This window comes from Felis catus, chromosome B1 (genome assembly GCF_018350175.1).
Source record: "Felis catus isolate Fca126 chromosome B1, F.catus_Fca126_mat1.0, whole genome shotgun sequence".
NCBI lineage: Eukaryota > Metazoa > Chordata > Mammalia > Carnivora > Felidae > Felis > Felis catus.
The window spans coordinates 104,524,384-104,546,229 of NC_058371.1; the positions used below are offsets into that span (position 1 = coordinate 104,524,384).

The 21,846-nt window shown below is 34.8% G+C and overlaps 1 protein-coding gene and 1 non-coding gene across 3 annotated transcripts in view; both read right to left on the reverse strand.

The window, feature by feature from the left end:
* USP53 (ubiquitin specific peptidase 53) overlaps nucleotides 1-21,846 on the reverse strand; it is a 65,743-nt gene that overhangs the window by 21,407 nt on the left and 22,490 nt on the right. Inside the window, exons 3-9 of one of the 2 annotated variants that reach the window (XM_011281669.4) lie at nucleotides 17,650-17,742; nucleotides 13,760-13,894; nucleotides 12,308-12,421; nucleotides 12,070-12,152; nucleotides 9,142-9,247; nucleotides 7,998-8,144; nucleotides 7,062-7,211 (exon numbers count right to left, since the gene is read on the reverse strand). In XM_011281669.4, the coding sequence (XP_011279971.1) occupies nucleotides 7,062-7,211; nucleotides 7,998-8,144; nucleotides 9,142-9,247; nucleotides 12,070-12,152; nucleotides 12,308-12,421; nucleotides 13,760-13,894; nucleotides 17,650-17,742 (828 nt within the window). The remainder of the gene's footprint in view (nucleotides 1-7,061; nucleotides 7,212-7,997; nucleotides 8,145-9,141; nucleotides 9,248-12,069; nucleotides 12,153-12,307; nucleotides 12,422-13,759; nucleotides 13,895-17,649; nucleotides 17,743-21,846) is intronic. The other variant, XM_011281670.4, reaches the window with a different exon arrangement.
* LOC111560341 lies at nucleotides 21,741-21,805 on the reverse strand. Its single transcript, XR_002742086.1, has one exon. It is a non-coding gene; the product is annotated as a U7 small nuclear RNA (small nuclear RNA).

Here is a 21,846-nt window from a genome sequence, read left to right on the forward strand (position 1 = left end):
CACTTCTGAGCATTAGCTAAGAGCAATGGGGTAAAAAATTATGTTCACACAAAAACTATTCATACTTTAGCAGGTAAGTAGATGAAGTGTTATATAGCCATACAATGGAACACAACCATAAAAATGAAGCACAGACAGAATATGAATGAATCTTTTTTTTTTTTTAACACAAATGAATCTTAAAAGACATTATGCTTGGTAAAGAAAGACAAACACAGAGACTGTAAGACACCATTCTTACAAAACTGTAGAATGAGCAAAACTAATCTGTAGTGAGATCAGTGTTCTTCTCGGGCCCAGGGTATTGACAGTAAAGGGACATAACAGAATTTTCTGGGTGATGTAAGTGCTCTATATAATGACTGTGTAGGTTACATAAGTATGTACACACTTGTCCCAGCCCCAACTATACACTTAAAATGGGTGCATTTTAATGTTTATAAATTACACCTCTATAAATTTCATTTAAAAATAAAACCAACCGAATAAAAAGAAAAGCATTCTAGAATACTGGCTTTTGTAGAGAAGGAAGGGATCTTTAAAAAAAAAAAAAAAACTCCTGAGGAGATTTTTCAAACTACACATATTTAGCTGTTTACCATCCTTACCCTGGATTCTGAGATACTTGAGGAACTAGGAACTTGTTTGAAAACCAAACAAACATAAAACTCACAGGTAACTATATACCCAATTCTTCCTTCAAATTTTGACCAGTTGAACTATGTGGATGGAACGTAAGAGTGTCAAAACGTTGCTACACATGGACTCAAGGTGGAACTGGTTAATAAACTGCTATATCAAAGTACTAATTTGAGCAAAGTAATACCAAAAATTTTTCATTGGCTTTATTGAGTATACTTTACATGAAACAAAACTACCCAGTTACAGTATACAAGCCAATGAATTCTGACAAATGTATACATACAATCATGTATCTCCCCCCCCCCCCCCCCGAAAGAAAACTTCCCTGTACCCTCTTTGCAGTGACTGGCAACTGATGATTTACTGTCTGTCACTCTGTTTTTCCTTTTCATGAATTTTACATAAGAAGACTCATAGTTGTTTATGTCTCATTCTCTAACATACAGCTTTTCAGATTTCACATTGTTGCATCTATCAATAAATAGCTCATTACTTTTTACTGTTGAGCATTATATTCCATTGAATGCTTATACCACAATTTGCTTATCCACTCACCTATGGATGGACATGTGAGTTGTTTCCAGTTTGGGTTATTATGAACAAAACTACTATAAACATTAAAGTACAAGTTTTGTGTGGACATGTTTTCAAAGGAGTGGAATTACTAGTTTGTATGGTAACTACATGTTTAAGTTTATAAGAAACTGGTAAGCTGTTTTCTACAGTGTTCATTTTCCATTTCCATCATTCTTCTGTGAGAGATCACATCATCACCAACTCTTGGTATGGTCAGTCTTTTCAATTTTTGCTATTCTAACAAGTAAGTAATCAAACCTCATTGTGAACTGAAGGTCTATTTTCTTTGTACCTAATAATTTACTGAATACCACTTTTTTTTTTTAAGGGCGAGGACACAACTTCCTATGACTCTCCACTCTCAGGCTCTTCTAGAACCAAGTCCATGGATTTTTTTTAGTTCCAGGATTTTTTAAATAGGAAAGTAAATTAAACCTTTATTTTGGTTATCCCAAAAAGCAATTATAGCCAATAATTCATGCACACAAAAATCTTGCAATTCCTTTTTTCATTTTGCTCTCTTTCCTTCTTCATACCTATGGCTGGGACCCCAAATTCTCGTTCATCCCAAACTCCAAAAAGACACTGTTTTACAAACCCAGACCTGGAAGGCTCTCAGGCCTCTCACCCTTCTCATCTTTCCACACCTGTTCTCTTTCTACAGTCAGTACCTCTTTGCCTTCCACTACATTCTCTGGCTACTCAGGTCCTGATGTATTAGAAAGGTTCAGGAGCTGATGAGGTAAAACAGAATGCACATCATGTCACAGGGGAGAAGGAAGGCCCATGAGAGGATTCTCCTAACTGTGGGGCAAGAAAGATACAGTGAGCCCTCTTCTCACCTTATCACTCCAGCCTTCCAGACTGCCCCTAATGCATTCCCATGAGCCATCAGGGCACTACGCAATGGATACACTCAAAGACCCAGGAGTCACTGTGGGTTGCAGAGTCACTCACAGCTAAATGAGCCCTTCAGTCCTCCTCCTAAGTCCTTGTACAGTACTATACACTTCCTCTGCTGGCATTAAGACACCTTGGTCAGATTTACTTTTCTCATGATTTTCTTTAAAGGTAAATAAGGTGAGTAACTACAATACTGTGTGACCCTCAGGAGCTCTCTGTAGGGCTCCCCAGACCACAAATTTTCCTTTTATTTGACCTTGCTGCTAAAAATATTTTGATAGAGCCAAAAAACAAAACAAAATACAAACAAAACCAATCCTGCAAGTAAACCCGTTAAATTCTTTCTGGAGCAAAGCCTCAAGAGTTTTGGAGTCATAGGGGAGAAGAGCTTTCAGGAACAGGCACACATCATGGTTGGGGAAAAAGTGAAGAAAAGGAATGCTGAAGTCTTCAAGCTAAATTTTACACATCAAAGCTTTGTCTGAGAGTGCTTATTTTTTGTTTTTTCTGTCTTTCTGTTTCTGAATTAGTATCACAAGTAAAAGGCTAGGCAAGTCACATGTGTACTGTGAGCATATTTTGTGTATGTGTGTGTGCTTTAGTTTATGTAATTAATTTTTTTAAGTGTTTAAATTCCAGTTAGCTAACTAACATACAGTGTAATATTAGTTTCAGGTGTTCTCCTGTGTGATTTTTGTTTTCAAGCCTCACATTTAATCCATTTTGTGTACAGTATAAAAAAGTAGTCCAGTTTGATTCTTCTGCATGTTGTTGTTCCAATTTCCAAATACCATTTGTTGAAGACACTATTTCCCATTGCATATTCTTTATTGCTTTGTCGAAGATTAATTGCTCACATAGTTGTGGACTCCTTTTGGAGTTTTCTATTCTGCTCCATTGACCTACTTGTCTACTTTTGTGCCAGTACCATATTGTTTTGACCACTGCAGCTTGGTAATATAATTTGAACTCCAGAATTATGATGCCTTCAGCTTTGCTTCTTTTTCAACGTTGCGTTGGCTATTCAGGGTCTTTTGTGGTTCCACATAAATTTTAGGATTGCTTGTCCTAGCTCTGTGAAAAATGCTGTCGGTTTTTTGATAGGGATTGCATTAAATGTTTAGACTGCTTTGGGCAGTCTAGACATTTAACAGTATTTGTTCTTCCAATCCATGAGCGTAGGATGTTTTTCCATTTCTTTGTGTCATCTTCAATTTCAGGTCTTTTGCCTCTTTGGTCAGGTTTATTCATAGGTATCTCATGGTTTTTGGTACAATTGTAAATAGGATTGATTCCCTGATTTGTAAATAGGATTGATTCCCTGATTTCTCTTTCTGTTGCTTCATTATTGGTGTATAGAAATGCAACAGATTTCTGTACATTGATTTTGTATCCTGCAACTTTACTGAATTTGTGTGTCTGGCAATTTTTTGGTGGAGTCTTTGGGTTTTCTATGTAGAGTATCACGTCATCTGCAAATAGTGAAAGTTCTACTTCTTCATTGCTGATTTGGACGTTTTCTTCTTGGTGTCTTATTACTGTGGCTAGGATTTCCAGTACTATGTTAAATAGTAATGGTGAGAGTGGACATCCCTGTCTTGCTGCTGACCATAGAGGAAAACCTCTGTTTTTTTCCCATTGAGTATGATGTTAGTTGTGGGTTTTTCATATATGGCCTTTATTATGTTGAGGTTTGTTCCCTCTAAATCTATTTTGTTGAGGGCTTTTATCATGAATGTATATTGTACTTTGTCGAATGCTTTTTCTGCATCTATTGAAATGATCATGGAGGTTCTTATCCTTTCTTTTATTAATGTGGTGTATCAGGTTGATTGATTTGAGATTATTAAACCACCCTGGCAACCCAGGAATAAATCCCACTTGATCACGTGGATGATTTTTAACATGTTGTTGGATTCAGTTTGCTAGTATTAAGTCCTACTGGTTGTAAGAACTCGTGAAATTTGGCCTTTTTGTTTTCAAAGCCAAATGTTATGGGGATAGTTTGTTTCTCTCCCTTCTCCTCACCTCCATGTCTCTGCCCTTCCTCCCCTATTCAATGTGGCCTCCTCTGTATCTTTGGTTGTGGAGTTTGTTCTGCCAGTCTTTGGGTAGTTTTCTGGTTATTTATACTGATGTATTATCTAGTTATATCCATGGGACAAGGTGAGCTTAGGGTCCTCCTACTCCACCATCTTCCCCTATTATCTTTTAATTATTGAGTTTATCTTTTAAATCTATCTTATAAATCTATTGATTTATCTTTTAATTATTGAGTTTTAAGAGACTTTATATATTCTGGATATAATCTTTATTAAATATATGCTTGACAAATATTTTGTCCCAGTCTGTCTTGCCTTTTTATTCTAACAGTATCTTACTGCAGAGTAAAGGTTTTGATGAAATCCAATTTATTGCTTATTTTTATGGTCCATGTTTATCGACTGTATCTAATCAATGTCTCTATACTGACACAGCAATTATCACACTCTTGTCTGATTATTTCCATCTCTGTCACTTTGAGTCTTTCTGACCTTGGAGATCACCTGGTTATTATTCAGAACCCTCTTTTTTGAGGGTAGGAATAGTGAAGCTGATGAAGTTCCTGACAGAAGAGAAGGTGTGCTCCATTTCCCTACCTTGCTTTCTCACCCCTTACCATGTGATCGGAAGAAACGGGAGTGGTGGAACAGGTCTGTTTTTATTAATATTCCTTCAGGGTATGGGTCGCATTTTTCTTCTTCTCTGCATAGTTGGTAACTTTTTATTGAATGTTATCTTGAAATAGCATATTGAAATTTAATTGAAATTTATATTTTTGGGTGAATTTTGTTGTGTTCCTTTAAAAAGTGCTGGGACTTCATTCTGGCATTTGTTAACTTATGTGGGATCATCTTTGTCCTTTGAAGGCTTCATTTTAAGCTTTTTATGTCAGGTGCAGAGCAGTATTCAGTCTAGGTATAATTCAGGTGGTACTATTCTAAGGATTCTACTTGATGCTCCCTGCATTACAGTATCTTTTTACTCTTACTGGTGTAGATGCAAACTGGTCCTAGCCATGTATGAATTTTTAAAATTGTCTGACTTTCTGTTTTCCAGTAATTCTGCCCCCCCCCCCCCCATCTTGTGCAGATCTGCCCCACACATGTCAGATCACTATTCAGGTAAAGATTAAAGGGGACCCCTTTAACAGTCTCTAGCACTTTCCCTCTGTGCAGTGTTTTTTTCTGGTAATCTGTCCAGCAATTTTAGCCATCTTCGCCTCTCTGAATTCCAATTTTGGTTTCCTCAACTCAGTGATACTACTAGGCTTTGTTTGAGTCCCCCTCCCTGAATTGCAACCTAAAAACAATCTATAGGCAGTAAGCAGGAATAATTGTAGGGCTCGTCTTGTTTTCCTTTTTTCTGTTCAACTGCCTACTACTTAATGTCTTAAAAAGTTGTCTCATCTATTTGGTTTTCTAATTTTTAATACTGGAGGGTCTATTTCCACTTTTTTTCCAGCTTATTTATTTATTTTTGAGAGAGAGAGCGCAAGTGAGCACATGCACAAGTAGGGGAGGGACAGAGAGAGAGAGAGAGACAGAGAGAGAGACAGAGAGAGAGAAGGAGACACAAAATCTGAAGCGGGCTCCAGGTTCTGAGTTCTCAGTGCAGAGCCCAACGTGGGGGCTTGAACCGCAAACTGTGAGAGCATGACCTGAACCCAAGTCAGATGCTTAACCAACTGAGCCATCCAGGTGCCCCTAGAGGGGCAATTTCCATAGCAGTTCATTGTTCATAGAAAGAGACAGAAAGTCACTACATACTAAATATATGAGCTTCTATTAACTTAGTAATTCATAATGCTGATAAATGGCCCTTTGTTATATATTAAAATGAAAGCAAATGGAACTGTACACCATTCTCTATAACAATGAAATAACTTACATTTTTAAGTCCATTTACTACATAATAATAGGATTCTCAAAGCCCATAAGCCTAGAAACAGTATGGACAAGATCAAGTTTTCAAATGTGGCAAAATCTGAATCTCCTGTAGAACTTGTAAAAAATTAAGATACCTGCCTCTATACTACTGAATCAAGAATTTAAGAATCCAGGCATGTACGTTTTTTTTCAAAAGCTCCAAGGGTGATTCTGATACATACTTCTTATTATAAACTATTATTCACTAGTTTGCTAGATATTATAATGTTTGAATAAATAACTCACCAAAGATAATAGTAGGCATATCTAATTCTGAATACCACGAAGTTTGAAAAGGGAGTCCTAATAATTAAAAAAACAAGCAAATTTTGGGGCGCCTGGGTGGTGCAGTCGGTTAAGCGTCCGACTTCAGCCAGGTCACGATCTCGCGGTCCGTGAGTTCGAGCCCCGCATCGGGCTCTGGGCTGATGGCTCAGAGCCTGGAGCCTGTTTCAGATTCTGTGCCTCCCTCTCTCTGTGACCCTCCCCCGTTCATGCTCTGTCTCTCTCTGTCTCAAAAATAAATAAAAACGTTTTAAAAAAATTAAAAAAAAAAAAAACAAGCAAATTTTCATCACTAATTATACAAAGCAATTGTGAATCATTCACAAAGAAATACACAGAGCAACTATGCATCAGACAAAAGGGAATACATATGGATCACTGACAGTTGTGTATTTGCATTCTAACATTTATTAGTCACATTTTTATTATTCTGGAAATAGACTGGTTTAAAAGGTGGCTTTAAAATAAACCAGGTTTCAAAAATTAACAAAAGTATGAAGTTAACAATGCTATTATAAAGGTCATTTATTATTTTATATAATAATAATTTTGTAATAAGTGTTTACATACAATCATTACTTCACATAATTATATTATGTGATATACATTGTATATATCATTATCTTCATTTATTCCTAAAAACTAAAAATCACAACAATTATCCCAGTTAGTGAAAATATCACTTACCTCTTTCACGGTTGCATCATCAAAAAATACCCACTTGGAACTCTTGGTATGAAAAGCAAAGGCACAATAATGTCGGCTGGTGTAGCAGATCATACCAACGAGGTGAAGTTCACTATTTTTGGCATTTTCATCAGTAACCCTATAAAAAAGCTGTTTAAAAAAATAATAACATGTAATTTAATACTGTATCTTTTTAAAAATGAGGAATAATAATTTGGTGAGTCATATATTAGACTATCTATGAAAAATACTTCTTATATAAGCTTCCCCAATTCACTATTATATTAGTACAGAAGGTACACTGACATTGTACTAAACAGAATTACTATTAACTATTAATTACTATTAACTATAACTATTAATATTATTAGTCCAATAAAATCACTACAATTTAGTTCAGTAACACATTGTCTCCAATAACACAGAACTGACACTTTATATACATAAACTGGAAATGGGGGATAAATTACACAATTCCTAATAATTTTTTACTGAATCACCTATTTGAACAAACATTAACATATTTATAAAAGATAATTATCTAAAAGATTAATGGTGATATAAACCAATTCAAAATATATTAAGATGTTAATATGCATATTAAGAGATCAGTGCTATAGATGAATTTTGTATCTTAAACCTTTCTAGGTTAATATTTATATTGGTCATTACCCTACACACACATATATTTACCATCAATATCACCATTGTAGGGTGATATCGAATTAGAACACAAGATTGTTTATAACTAAAAGCCGTTCCTAGTCTACGCAAGAAAGGCATTCCACTTAGCCTGATTTGATGAACTTTATCAGCACTACATCTTTCCTTTAGAAAGATAATTTAATTCTGAAAAACAAAGTATATTATAATATATGAGTATGTTTTAAAAGAATTTAAAAACAAAAAGGAAGTGAATGAAAACAGGTGAGATACCCCAGGAAGATAAAGATGTGTTGCTAGATTCCGAACAACATCTTCAGTCAAGTCAGAATGCTCAGAATCCCAGACTAAACCAATTGTAACAATTTCTGGGCAATTCATTAAAACACGGCGAATTTTTATTTTTTGGCCACAGTTACTCTAAGGAAAAACACAAAAGGCAAATTTTGAAATTACTGAAACATATATACCATAGGTGATGCCTGACAGTTTGTACTATACATTAACAATCTTTACATACATCAGAAATCTATTTTTTCAGCATACTAAAATGGACTTTTATCAAACTATTTGTCTTAATTATTGATTAAACAGGAAGTTTATTTTAAATCAAAGTACTTTGGTATCTTTGTAATTTTAAAACAAGAAATCAATCTAAAAGAATGAGCCCTAAAACACTTGAAGTAATATTACATTAGAAAAAAGAATGATGCCACTTGTAATGTTTAATTTTTTTTTTTTAATGTTTATCTTTGAGAGACAGAGACAGAGCATGAACAGTGGGAGGGGCAGAGACAGCGAGACACAGAATCCGAAGCAGGCTCCAGGCTCTGAGTTGTCAGCACAGAGCCTGACGCAGGGCTCAAACCCACAAACTGCGAGATCATGACCTGAGCCGAAGTCGGACACTTAACTGACTGAGCCACCCAGGCACAGGGAAAAAAAGAAACTAACTTTCTCTTTAGTCAAATGACAGATGTCAGAACTTAAAAAAATTAATCAGCATACACTAAATCCTTCACAAAGAGTTTTTAATCGTGCTTAAATAAATAGCTCACATGGTATAAAGAGTTGTCTAAAATAACACTGAAAAAATAACATTTTAAAAAACGTTTATTTATTTATTTTGGGGAGGGGGTGGAGAGGGGCAAAGAGTGAAGGGAGAGAGAGTCCCCATCAGGCTCCACTCCATCAGCACAGAGCCCAATGTGCGGCTTGATCCCACAACAATGAGATAATGACCTGAGCCAAAATCAAGAGTCAGGCGCTTAACCAACTGAGCCACCTAGGTGCCCCTGAAAAATTAACTCTTAAAATTAATTCCATGTAGAATTACTATTTACATGGTAATTTCTGAATGTTTATTTTCAAGTTTGCAAACATATAAGCATACTAGTTTTCTCCAAATTATACTTACAGGACATTTCCTATAGTCATCAGTTGTATTTGCTGCTTGTAGCAACTCTGCAAACATTTCAGGCTTAAAACGTTCATGCCTTTCCATCATTCTTTCCACTTCATTGCTACAAAAGAAAGAAGCAGTCCCAAATGTGTCCTATGAACTTTAAAAAGATCTAACAAACTATGCATGAAAAGAAATTAAGTTCTCAATATGGGTATGATCATTTTTTCTGTTTAAGACAGGTTTTGTCTGAAAAATTAACCATAAAGTATATTTCCATAAAGTGAAAAATTATGGAATTTGGCAGGTGCATGATGAAAAACATTTATTACCATGGTCTGGAACTACATGAACAAGATAATAAGATGCTCCAAGTTTTAAGTCAAATGTTTCTTTTACATTATTGTTTAACAAGTAGGGACTTGAGTTTAAACTTTGACCTAACAAGAACAACAAATTGTGGGAAAGGCTCCCTCTCTGGCCTCAAATTCTCAGAAACGAAGTTATCATTTTCAGCTAATAGAAGGGCCCTTTGCTGATTAATGCAGAAGTCAAAACCAAAACTAGTTAGGTCAGGTTTGTGCCTTATGAGTGCTGACCATTTCATTAGAACCTAGGCAGGATATCTATGCCACTTTTTGTGTAGTCTCTCTTAGAATCTAATTTTTATATACCAAAATATTAAGTATCTTTAAACAGCCATTTAAATATTTCCAAAAAGAAATGTAATGTAACCTCAAATATCCTTACTAGTTTCCATTCTAGATGTTCTCGTTCCGCTTAGTAATGTGAACTGTCCTAGAGTTGGATATACTTTACAGTTTCATGATTTAAATAATGTACAATATTCAGTAACAACTAAGAGCACCCATAAGCACTTCATAAATGTATTAAAATGCACTAAATCTGACAACCTCATTCAAATTGTACATTTAAAATAGTGTTTTTGTTAACATTTAAAATGACAATTTTTGTTAAGCCTGGAATTCAGTAACTGGTATTCAATACTTATTACCAATGAAAAGAAAGTGACTACAGTTAAACCTTAAATAACATGGAGGTAAGGGGCACTAACCTTCATGCAGTCCAAAATCCGCATACTAACTTCTGACCTGCTCCCAACTTAACTACTAATAGCCTACTGTTGGCCGGAAGCCTTACCAGTAACAGTTGATTAACACATATTTTATGTTATATGTAGTATATACTGTATTCTTACAAAAAAGCTAGAAAAAAGTAAATGTTATTAAGAAAATCATAAGGAAGATGTAATACATTTACAGTACTGCACGTAATTTATTGAAAAATCTCCATCTAAGTGGACCTGTGCAGTTCAAACCTGTGTTACCGGAGGGCCAACCATAATTACCATTTAAAGTCTGGTTTCTTGCAATTTGTGGTGTAGACCACAGAGACTGATGGAGCTCTAACTCTGTTACATAAGATACTGCCTCAGAGCACTGTCATTATATAAGAGTTTCAAAATAGACTTAAAGTTTTATAGTTTTTAATTTGTGGCCTATCCTTGTTCAGACACCATCCTACTTTTCATACAAAGTGAAAAAAATGAACCTATAATTGACTGAAGTTTAGGGAATGTTTCCTTAAACCAATATCCCCAACTCTATATACTAAGAAAGATACTAAACACACTAAAATAACCAAATTGATATTATTCAATAGTCTTTAAGTAATATTGTGTTATATCAAAAAAAGCCCAGGTAGTTTAATATTATAATGAAACAGATAAGCACCTGATATTCACTTTGTACAATGATTAAAATATTGATAGCATTAAAAAAAATTTTTTTTTAACGTTTATTTATTTTTGAGACAGAGAGAGAGCATGAACAGGGGAGGGTCAGAGAGAAAGGGAGACACAGAATTTGAAACAGGCTCCAGGCTCCGAGCTGTCAGCACAGACCCTGATGCGGGGCTTGAACTCACAGACTATGAGATCATGACCTGAGCCGAATTTGGACGCTTAACCAACTGAGCCACCCAGGTGCCCCTTAAAAAATTTTTTAATGTTTATTTATTTTTGAAAGAGAGACACAGTGTGAGTAGGGGAGGGGCAGAGAAGGAGGGAGACATAGAATCTGAAGCAGGCTTCAGGCTCTGAGCTGTCAGCACAGAGCCCGACACAGGGCTCGAACTCACGAACTGGGAGATCATGATCTGAGCCAAAGTTGTATGCTCAACCGACTGAGCCACCCAGGCGCCCCAATAGCATTTAGTAACTAACTGTTGAACTGATTTATTCTGATTAATAATTATTGATCCATGCTTTATTTTTTTGTATTAAAATACCTGTAAACATTTATTCAATGTTTACCATATATCAAATATTTATATTCTCAAATACCTGTTAGAAAATGTTCAAACAATTCTTAGGTAAAGTCTAGGGATCATATGGATCCCTAATTAGTAATGTTTCATGCACAGGGAGGGAGGGGACAGCCAAGCATAGGCAAATTTTTATTTCAGGTTAATGTTGAGGCTTTAAACTCAATAAATCTAATGAAGAATTAATGTCACCATCCCCCCACCCCCCCTTTCTGCTTACCCTAGTTTCCATCACCATGATGGGATATGGAGCTGATGGGTCACTACAAAGATAGCACCTTAGCAAAAATGAAGAAATAATGTGCAGCTCCATTTACCATTGAGCTTGTCATTTTAAACTCTGCTTCACAATTCCAAAAACTTGGTATAAATATAAATAGATACAAATTTTGACTAATATTTGGTACATTTCATTAAGTATACATTTTAGGCTAAAACAGAAACATCCAACTGAGACAGACGTCACTTAGTACTTCTGATGGCAGCATATTTTTTAAGTTTAAGACAGAGAGTAGATATTCACATATGTTATGGTTTTATAAAATAAATGCTCAATGTGCTTAAATGTATTATTAACATCTCTGGTAAGGTTCTTACCATAGGGCTGTTGTAGAAATGTACCGCACAAATTCTGTAAAAGGTAGAGGATCTGATGATGCTCCACAGCTACGACACACACACTACAGGTAAAAACATGTTTAATTTATCAATCATAAAACATAAATGTAATACATATATTACATATATTTATATGTTATATATTATGCCAAAGTACAAATGAATGTAAATAAATATAACAAATACAATATCTAATAAAGTGGTTAAGCCATCTCACCTGTTCATACAGAGTCATGGCAAACTTCTGGTGAGTGATACAAGATTTAGAGGTACACATGTCTGCATCTCTGCTTGGCACTATATGAAAATGAATCCTCTCCAATATATTTTCCTAATTTAAAAATTAAAAGACAAATGACTTGTGAATCTTACAGAAGATACTTCATAATACAACTATTTTTAACTTTATAAATTTAAAAATCTTTTTAGGATTTTCCAAAGTGTTAAATTTAACAGCACCATATATATTGTCAGCTTTTCAGCTTTCCTCTTTAATCAACCCTTCAAATACCGTTCAATTATTCACCTTTTGTAGTATTAGCTTTTTTAAAAAATTAAATAAAAGAAACATTAATTTAATAAATATCTTTAATACCCTTTAAAAAATCAATTCATGGTGGCTGACATATAGAATTTAATAGAAAACATAAGTTTCCCATATTTGCAGCATTCTCACATTGAAAAAAACAGTTGATCTTTTAAAAATCCTACTTGGGATATTTTAATAGTCTGTATAACTCACATTCAAATAGCAATGACAAAGGCTTGCAATACCTACACTAACATCCTAATGCAAGAAATCTGCTCTGCAAACAAATTTCATATTAAATTTCAAATTTGTAATACAGATCAATAAGGAATATTTATTTCTTTAACAATCCTTTTTAGCAAAAGTCTATTGAATGGATTCTTTATTTTATTTAATGTTAATATTGAGAGACAGAGGGAGACAAAGCACGAGCAGGGGAGGGGCAGAGAGAAAGGGAGACAAAGAATCTGAAGCAGGCTCCTGGCTCTGAGCTGTCAGCAGAGTCTGACTTGGGGCTCGAACCCACAAATCGCGAGATCATGACCTGAGCTGAAGTCGGATGTTTAACCAACTGAGCCATCCAGACACCTCCAATGGATTCTTTTAATTAGCTAAACATCTGCCTCCTCTGCCCCAGGAAATTTAAAACCATTCAATTATTTAAGCCTAAATTTCTAGATATTCTATGAATTATCAAACCATGTACTAGGACATTTCACTTAAGTGAAAATAAACTATAAAATTTGGTATTGTACAAAATATATTTATATTTTAAATAATGGATCTATTATGAACATGAGAATTATGAAAAGTATATTTTAGGACTGTGTATGCTGTTTCGGACACATTTTAATCAACATGGAAAGTGTGTTAAGCAGTGCATTAGTCAAAGAGCTTTCCACCTGTCTGAGAAAATAGTAAAGATACTCATTAAAAAAATGATAATAACATATAAATGTCAAATCAAAACCAAAAGTCATGAAACACACAGAGTTTTGAAGGGTGGGTAAGACAAGGATGCACTGAGCAGTATGGATTCCTTTCTATTGTTAGAAATTTATGTTTCATTCCTCTCAAAATTCACATCACTTAAGGAAAACAAGCTAGTATCCTGATTGAGGGATTATCAAAAATACTTACAAAGCACTCTGCAGCATCATCCATAAGGCCCAGCTGAAATCGCTGCTCATCTTTGAAGCTTTCTGCTAGAGCGTGTCTTATATTATCCGAAGGAAGTGCTTTTTCTCGACTATGTTGAAACTGTGCAAATATTGTCTGGGGATCAACAAGTACATCAGTAAGCTTAAAGCCAACAACTAAAGAAACACTTCAGTAATTTCACTGTAACAGAGTGAAACTCACACTATACCTAGAAATGGATATAGTCTTTTGCTCTAAAATTCCATACAAAATTTATTTCTTTCAACAATGTATAGAAATGGTTGCCCCAGTCTCTAAATTAAGTGTCAGTGTGCACAGAACTAAATGAGTTCTCAGTTCCCATCCTCAGAGATTCTGATTGAGTATGCTGAAGTCAGAAGTCAGGGCAATTTTTAAACTGTTCCCCAGCTAATTCTGATCCAAGTTGTTTAAGGAAAAGTTCTAAGTTGCTATAAATCTAAAAGTATGCTATAGGAATTAAAATTATGTTAACCAAAATAAACCTCAGAAAATGACAAATGCTGGTTTAAAAAGAAAAATTACGTAAGTTCAATGGGATGACAACTTCCCACTAATTAAAATTGTCTTTAAAAACTGACACTGGGGCGCCTGGGTGGCGCAGTCGGTTAAGCGTCCGACTTCGGCCAGGTCACGATCTCGCGGTCCGGGAGTTCGAGCCCCGCGTCGGGCTCTGGGCTGATGGCTCAGAGCCTGGAGCCTGTTTCAGATTCTGTGTCTCCCTCTCTCTCTGCCCCTCCCCCGTTCATGCTCTGTCTCTCTCTGTCCCAAAAATAAATAAACGTTGAAAAAGAAATTAAAAAAAAAAAAAAACTGACACTGTACAATTTGTATGAGGTCAGACAAAAGATGATGACTTTTAATTTTTTGAAAAATGTCTTAATTTTCAAATTATCAGTTTTCCTCACTTGAAGCATTATTTCTAAGCTAAGCCTAAAAAATGGTGGAAACACTCACAAAAACATGATTTAGGTATTAATCTGGTTTTCCATTTTCCTTATCGAATTTAAGGAAGAAAAACTATTTAATAAGTTCCAATTTTATGACAATCACTTTAGATGAGAGAAAGTGGGGGGAAAAAGGTTTTCAGTGACAACCCCACCAAATAAGAATTGGTCATATTAAGTTCTTAAATAATTAGCTCAAGGGGTATGTCACCTCAAAATTAATTTTTTTTTCCAGATCAACATCTGATAGGCTAGGAAGATATTTCAAAAACCTGTTCCACTTCTGTTAAGAAAAATCTAATTTATAAATAAATAAGAAATTGAAAAATAAAGATGCTAAATGATATTAGATATCTAGAACTATAATTTTTAGGTATAATTACAAATATGAAAAAGCAAAAATATTTTAGATATCATTTCTTATGTAGGTAATAAACTTTTCAAGGTAATGTTTAAGATATTAATCCTACACAAGAGTGTCATTTATTTGTCATCTGTTTTTTGACTGCCTAGTATATGTGAGGCATCTTCACTAGAAAACAGACAAAAACACTGCCTTCGTGGAGTACACATTCAGGTTGCAGTAAGGGGAAGGCAAGTAACTAATTATATGTCAGAATGTGATAGACACAACAGAGAAAAATAAAGACATAAAATAGAAGAGAGAAAAATAAAGTATTATAATCGAAATAGGGATGCTGAGAAAAGGGAGGTTAATTATTACCTAGGGTAGTCAGGGAGGGCCTCACTGATGTCCTCATTTGAGGACTGGCATAAAAGAAATAAGACAGGGGGCGTCTGGGTGGCTCAGTCAGTTGAGCATCCGACTTTGGCTCGGGTCGTGATCTCACGGTTCATGAGTTCGAGCTCCACACAGGCTCGCTGCTGTCAGCGTGGAGCCTGCTTCAGATCCTCTGTCCCTCCCCCATTCATGCTCTCTCTCAAAAATAAATAAAAACATTTAAAAAAAGATTTAAAAAGAAGAGTGTAAGCTACAAAAACATCTAGAAGAAAAGCATTCTAGACAAAAGGAGTAACAATGAAAACACTCAGATGGAAGCCAGCTCTGAGAAATTGGAAGGAGGTAGCCAGTTTGGCTAAAGTGCAGTATGTGAGACAGGGAGTAAGTTTTGGAGGCAGGTAAGTGATTATGTAAGGCTATGAAAGATTTAGGCTAGACATTTTAACTATACTAGTGTTTACAACTGGACAAAATATCCAAAATTTACTGTGGTGTAAATAAAATGCGGTATTGTAATTTGATCTAAGGTAATTCTTCATCCCCTAACAATAACCCTATTTTGCCATGTTCTAAAAAAGAGAGTGTAAAATTGCCTTCTTTGGTGATTTATATTCAGGAATATAAATCAAAATAAAGCATAAAAATCGCTTTTTATTTTCTTGTATGTATGTGTGTGTAAAAATATTCAAGAATGTAAAAGAATGAAATGTTTACCTCTGAAACACGTTAATAAAATCTTAATAATAATCTTAGTAATTTTTAGGTAAAAATCTCAATGACATAAATGAAATGCTACTATATACATGATTCCCTGTTTCTGTCTTTGTCTCTCTTCCATCTATTCTCATCCAAGTAGCCAAACAGATCCAGTTGAAATATTACATCTAATTAAAACAGATTATATCACTCTTCCACTCAAAACAATCCTGAGACTTCCTAAATCGCTCAAGAGGAAAGCCAAGGTTCTCACAAAGGTCTAGAAGGACGTACACAATATGGACTCCTGTTCCAGTTATTTATTGCTCCGTAGCAAACCACCACAAAACGTAGATACTACAAATAACATTTATTTTGATCACAAATCATCAATTTGGGTGAGAACAGCTCGATTCTGCTCCACTGGGAGTTATCTAGAACAGTTTGAATGCTGGAACCCAGAATCATCTGAAGGTTGCTCATTACATAGAGCAGTTGATGGTGGCCATTGGCACTACCAATCAGCTTGGGACTTCTGATACAGCTGTGGCCAGCTTGGCCTTCAGGCAGCATGTGGGCTCACTCCCAAGAATGACACCCCAACAGACAGAGCCAGATAGAAACTTTACCAGCTTTTCTAATCTAATCTAATCTAATCTCAAATGTCTGCAGCATCATTTCTGCTGCATTCTATTTGATGGGGATGAATCCTTAAGGCCAGCCCATATTCAAAGAATTAGACTCCACCTTTTGATAGGAAGAGTGCAGAAGAATCTGCAGATATGTTTCAAAGCCACGAAAATTCACCTTACTTCTGAGCTCCCCTCCTATCATTCCCCCCCTTGTTCAGAAAGCTTCCGCCACCCAGATTACCTTGAATGTGTCACACATACTCACTTTAGGGCCTTTCCAGTTACTGTTTCCCTACTTGCCTGGAATATTCCATTCCGTCACCTCTTCCAGGTTATAGTTTAAACTTTCTCAGTGAGGCTTTCCTGGCTACTTAACACTCTCTATTCTCTTTCCCTGATTTACTTCCCCTCCTTTTTTAATTATTACCACCTAACATACTTTATATTTTGCTTACTTATTTTCCCCTGCCCTACAAGAATATATAAGCTCCATGAGGTCAGACGCTTTATCAGATTGTTCATTGCTGTATCCTCAGTAACTAGAGGTGCACAAAATTCAGTAGCAGCTCAAACGTTTTATAAAATGAATAAAGAATTGTTTCAAAATAGTGAAAAATATAACATTCCTAATATTTTATACTATTTAGAATATTAATTTTCACTGTTCTTCCATAAAAGGGGGGGGGACCATAAAGCTGAATAAATCATATTTTAAGAATTCACCTTCAAAGCTCTAAGTCATCTTGACAATGAACTTTAATTTCAAATAAACTAACCAAATCTGTCAACTAAACCAAACAAGCTATCAAATAAAATTAAATTTTAAAAGGTTACCTTCAATGCACAAAATATACAGGCATCTCCCTGACAAACATGTCCAGTTAGAACCCGTAAGCTTCTTCGGAATATATCCAATTGCCATAAAACCTAAAAAATTGTAAGAAAAAAAACAGTGAAGAAAGAAATACAATAAAATTTTTCTTACTAAAAGACAGATTTCAATATTTTTTTAATTGTAGAAGGCTAATAACTTCTTTTAATCTCTTGTGCACAGACATATACAACCCCTAAAACTAACAGCAACTATTAAACTGCTACATACATGTAGTGAATATATATAAGATGGGTTTAGAAGACATTCCTGTTGATTCACATGCAAAAACTGACAGACACAGAATAAGAAAAAACTAATTCCTCAGTTAAGGATTTTATACGAGCAGGAAACATGCGACACTGAATGGAGAACTTGGCAGTGACATGAAAAAGGAAGTGATTATAATACTTGGAACAAACTGAACTTTAGCAAGGAAAAAAATTGGAGTTGAAAGGTAGGGTGTATCAAATAAGGGTCAGTATGTAACAGCAAGAAAAAAAAATGAGGAGGCCTCTGGTCACTGTATATTGAATGAAAAAAGGGCCAGCTGTGTGGTAACGGAGACAGCACAGTAAAAAGCATCAATTAAGGAGTAATATGAATATATTTGCTGCAATTATGCATTTGATAGTTGTTACTAAAAGACAAGAACAAATAAAAACCACTGTAACTGTTTCAATAAATCAATCCAGTACTTAAAATCATTCTAAAAAAATCTGAAAAATGTACACTGAGGATAATTTTGCCTGCCTCATTGTTGTTCTTGTAAGGATTAAATAATATGTAATAATACATAAAGTATTTAGAGGAGTGCCCAGTACATAACTGGCACAAATGCCAGCTGTTATTTGTTGCTATAATTACTATTACAAGAAACAGATAAGATCTCCAAGTTTCCCTTTACCTTTCAGTCATTTTCTCAAATAACAGAACTTAGAAAACCCATTAACGAGCACTTATTTCTCCCAACTAGAAACAAAGATTAATAAAAACAAATGATTTTAATGAGTTCCTATATTTTCAATTACTCAATAACTAAAGGTCATTTCAGAATTTCCCTTTGACAGTTGCTTTTTCTTAAAGAAAACTAATAGAATCCATTTATCTATAATAATTAGGTGTTTTACAAAGCACATGAAAATGTTTAATAATTTTCTTGCATATCATACGTATCAAATCATACCATAAAATACATGGTGTTGGAATTCATTCATTCATCGGCCAAGATGAAGACCATGACAGCACAACCTGGGGATGTGTCACAGCACTTTGCTTAATAATATAACATCTGAAGGCGGGCTACCTGGGTATTAATTTTGGATTTACTGCTTACCAGCTCTTGGGCTGACTTGAATAAAATATTTTCTGAAACTCAATTTTCTCATCAGTTAAATGAAGATAAAAACAGTATTTACCTCTTAGGATTGTTGGAGGAATTAGATAAGAGAGAACATACAGTGTTCAGGTTAAGTACCAACACACAGTAAGAACACAATAAATGTGAGCTATTAAAGATTATAACTTTGTTTTCAGAGAATTTAAAACCATACCATATGTCATAACTACTTAATTTTAGTTACATCATCAGATAAAATTCTAAAATATTCAGCCAAAAGAAAATAGCTTCCATAATCTGCTTATAAGGTTAGTGATGTGATTCTTTTCAATGTAACTGGAATGTTTTCCAGATTAGCAAAATGTTTAAATTACACTAGATCTAAACTATAGAAAAAATATTTTGTGTGACTTCTCTATACATTATTCAGTGTAATAGTTTAACTCTTATTTTAACAAAATAGAAAAAATTATTCTAATTGTAGTTAATCCTTATCCTACTTCATTTTAAAATGTTGACTACAAGCAACCAATGGGTCCAGGGAGGAATCAAAGAAAAAAATTTAAGTGATATCTTGCCGTTTGCAACAACATGGATGGACTTAAAGGGCAATAATGCTAAGTGAAATAAGTCAGGGAGAGAACAACAAATACCATATGATTCCACTCATGTATGGAGTTTAAGAAACAAAACAAACAAGGAAAAAAAGAGCCAAAATAAAAAATAGACTCTTAAATACAGAGAACAAACTGATGGTTGCTACAAGGTCAATGGGTCAGGGATGGGTGAAATAGATAAAGGGGATTAAGAGTATATTTATCTTGAGCACTGAGAAATGTACTGAATTGTTGAATTCTTATATTGTACCCCTGACACCAATATGCAAGTTAATCACATTTGAATAAAAAAACAAGGGGAATGGGGCACCTGGGTGGCTCAGTCAGTTAAGTGGCCCACTCTTGATTTCAGCTCAGGTCATGATCTCATGGTTTGTGAGTTAGAGCCCCGCGTCAGGCCCTGTGCTGACAGCTCAGAGCCTGGAGCCTGCTTCAGATTCTGTGTCTCCCTCTCTCTCTGCACCTGCCCCATTTGTGCTCTGTCTCTCTCAAAAATAAATAACATTTTTAAAAAGTTAAAAAAGAGGGGGGGGGGAATTGCTTAGAAATGTGGAGTGGGGGGAAACCCTAAGACAAATGAAAATGGAAACACAACGTTCCCAAATCTAGGGTATGCAGCAAAAGCAGTTCTAAAGACATTCACAGCAATACAGGCCTACCTAAAGAAACAAAAGTCCAAATAAATAAACTTTACATGTAAAGACTCTAGAAAAAGAATGAAACCCAAACTTAGTAGAAGGAAATATAATAAAGATCAGAGTAGAAATAAATAAAAGACAGACAAAAAAAAAAAAATTTAGAAAAGACCAGTGAAACTAAAAGCTGGTTCTTTGAAAAGAAAAAACAAAACAAAAAACAATAAACCTCAAACCCCAGAATTAGTTTAACAGGTGAATTCTACTAATCATTTAAAGAGTTGGTAATTATCTTTGTCAAAAATTAAAGAAGAAACACTTCCAAACTCATTCTACAGAGCCAACATTACCCTGATATCAAAACCAGACAAAGATACAGCACACAAAGAAAGAAAATAACAGGCCTACAGTTCTGATGAATACAGATGCAAAAATCCTCAACAAAATACTAGCAAACCAAATTCAACAGTACACGAAAGGATCATACACCATTATCAAGTGAGATTTATTCCAGGGATCCAAGGGTGGTTCAATATCTGTAAATTAATCAACATTATGCTACATTAACAAAACAAAAATCTTATGATCTTAATATATACAGAAACAGCATCTGACAAAAATTCAACATCATTTATGATAAAAACTCTCAACAAAGTTAAATATAAAAGAAACATACCTCAACATAACAATGACCATATATGACATAGAATAACATACTCAACAGTGAAAAACTGACAGCTTTTCCTTTAAGATCAGGGACAAGACAAAAATACCCACTCTGGTCATTGTTATTCAAGAAGTCCTAGCCACTACAATTAGGTAAGAAAAGAAATAAAAGGCATCCAAGTTGAAAGGAAGTGAAACTGTCACTATTTGCAAATGACGTGATACTATACATAGAAAACCCTAAAGACTCCACCAAAAAACTCTTAGAATGAATTTAGTAAAGTCACAAAATTAACATGTAGAAATTAGTTGTTTCTATATACTAATAATGAGCTATCAGAAAGAGAAATTAAGAAAACAATACCATTTACAATTGCATCAACAAAAATAAAATACCTAGGAATAAATTTAACAAAGGAGGTGAAAGACCTGTACAGGCATTCCTCTGAGATATTGCAGGTTCAGTTCTAGACCACCACAATAAAGCTAATACTGCAATAAACCAGTCAAATAAACTTTTTAGTTTCCCAGTGTATATAAAAGCTATGTTCACCCTATAGTGTCATCTATTACATGTGCAATAGCATTAGGACTAAAAAACGATGTACATACCTTAATTTAAAAATATTTTATTGCTAAAAATGATAACCATCATCTGAGCTTTCAGAAAGTTGTAATTATTCTATTGGTGGAGGGTCCTGCCTCAATGTTGATGGCTGCTCACTGATCAGGGTAGTGGTTGTATAAAGCTGGGGTGGTTGTACAATTCTTTTTTTTTTTTTTTGGCAGTGGTGGGGTGGGGTTGTCTTCCAGTAAGGACTGGAAACCCTGCTAGACAAATTCTAAAAGAGCTGTAACACTCACAATTTCTTCAAATAAGACCATAAACCTTGCCACATTGCC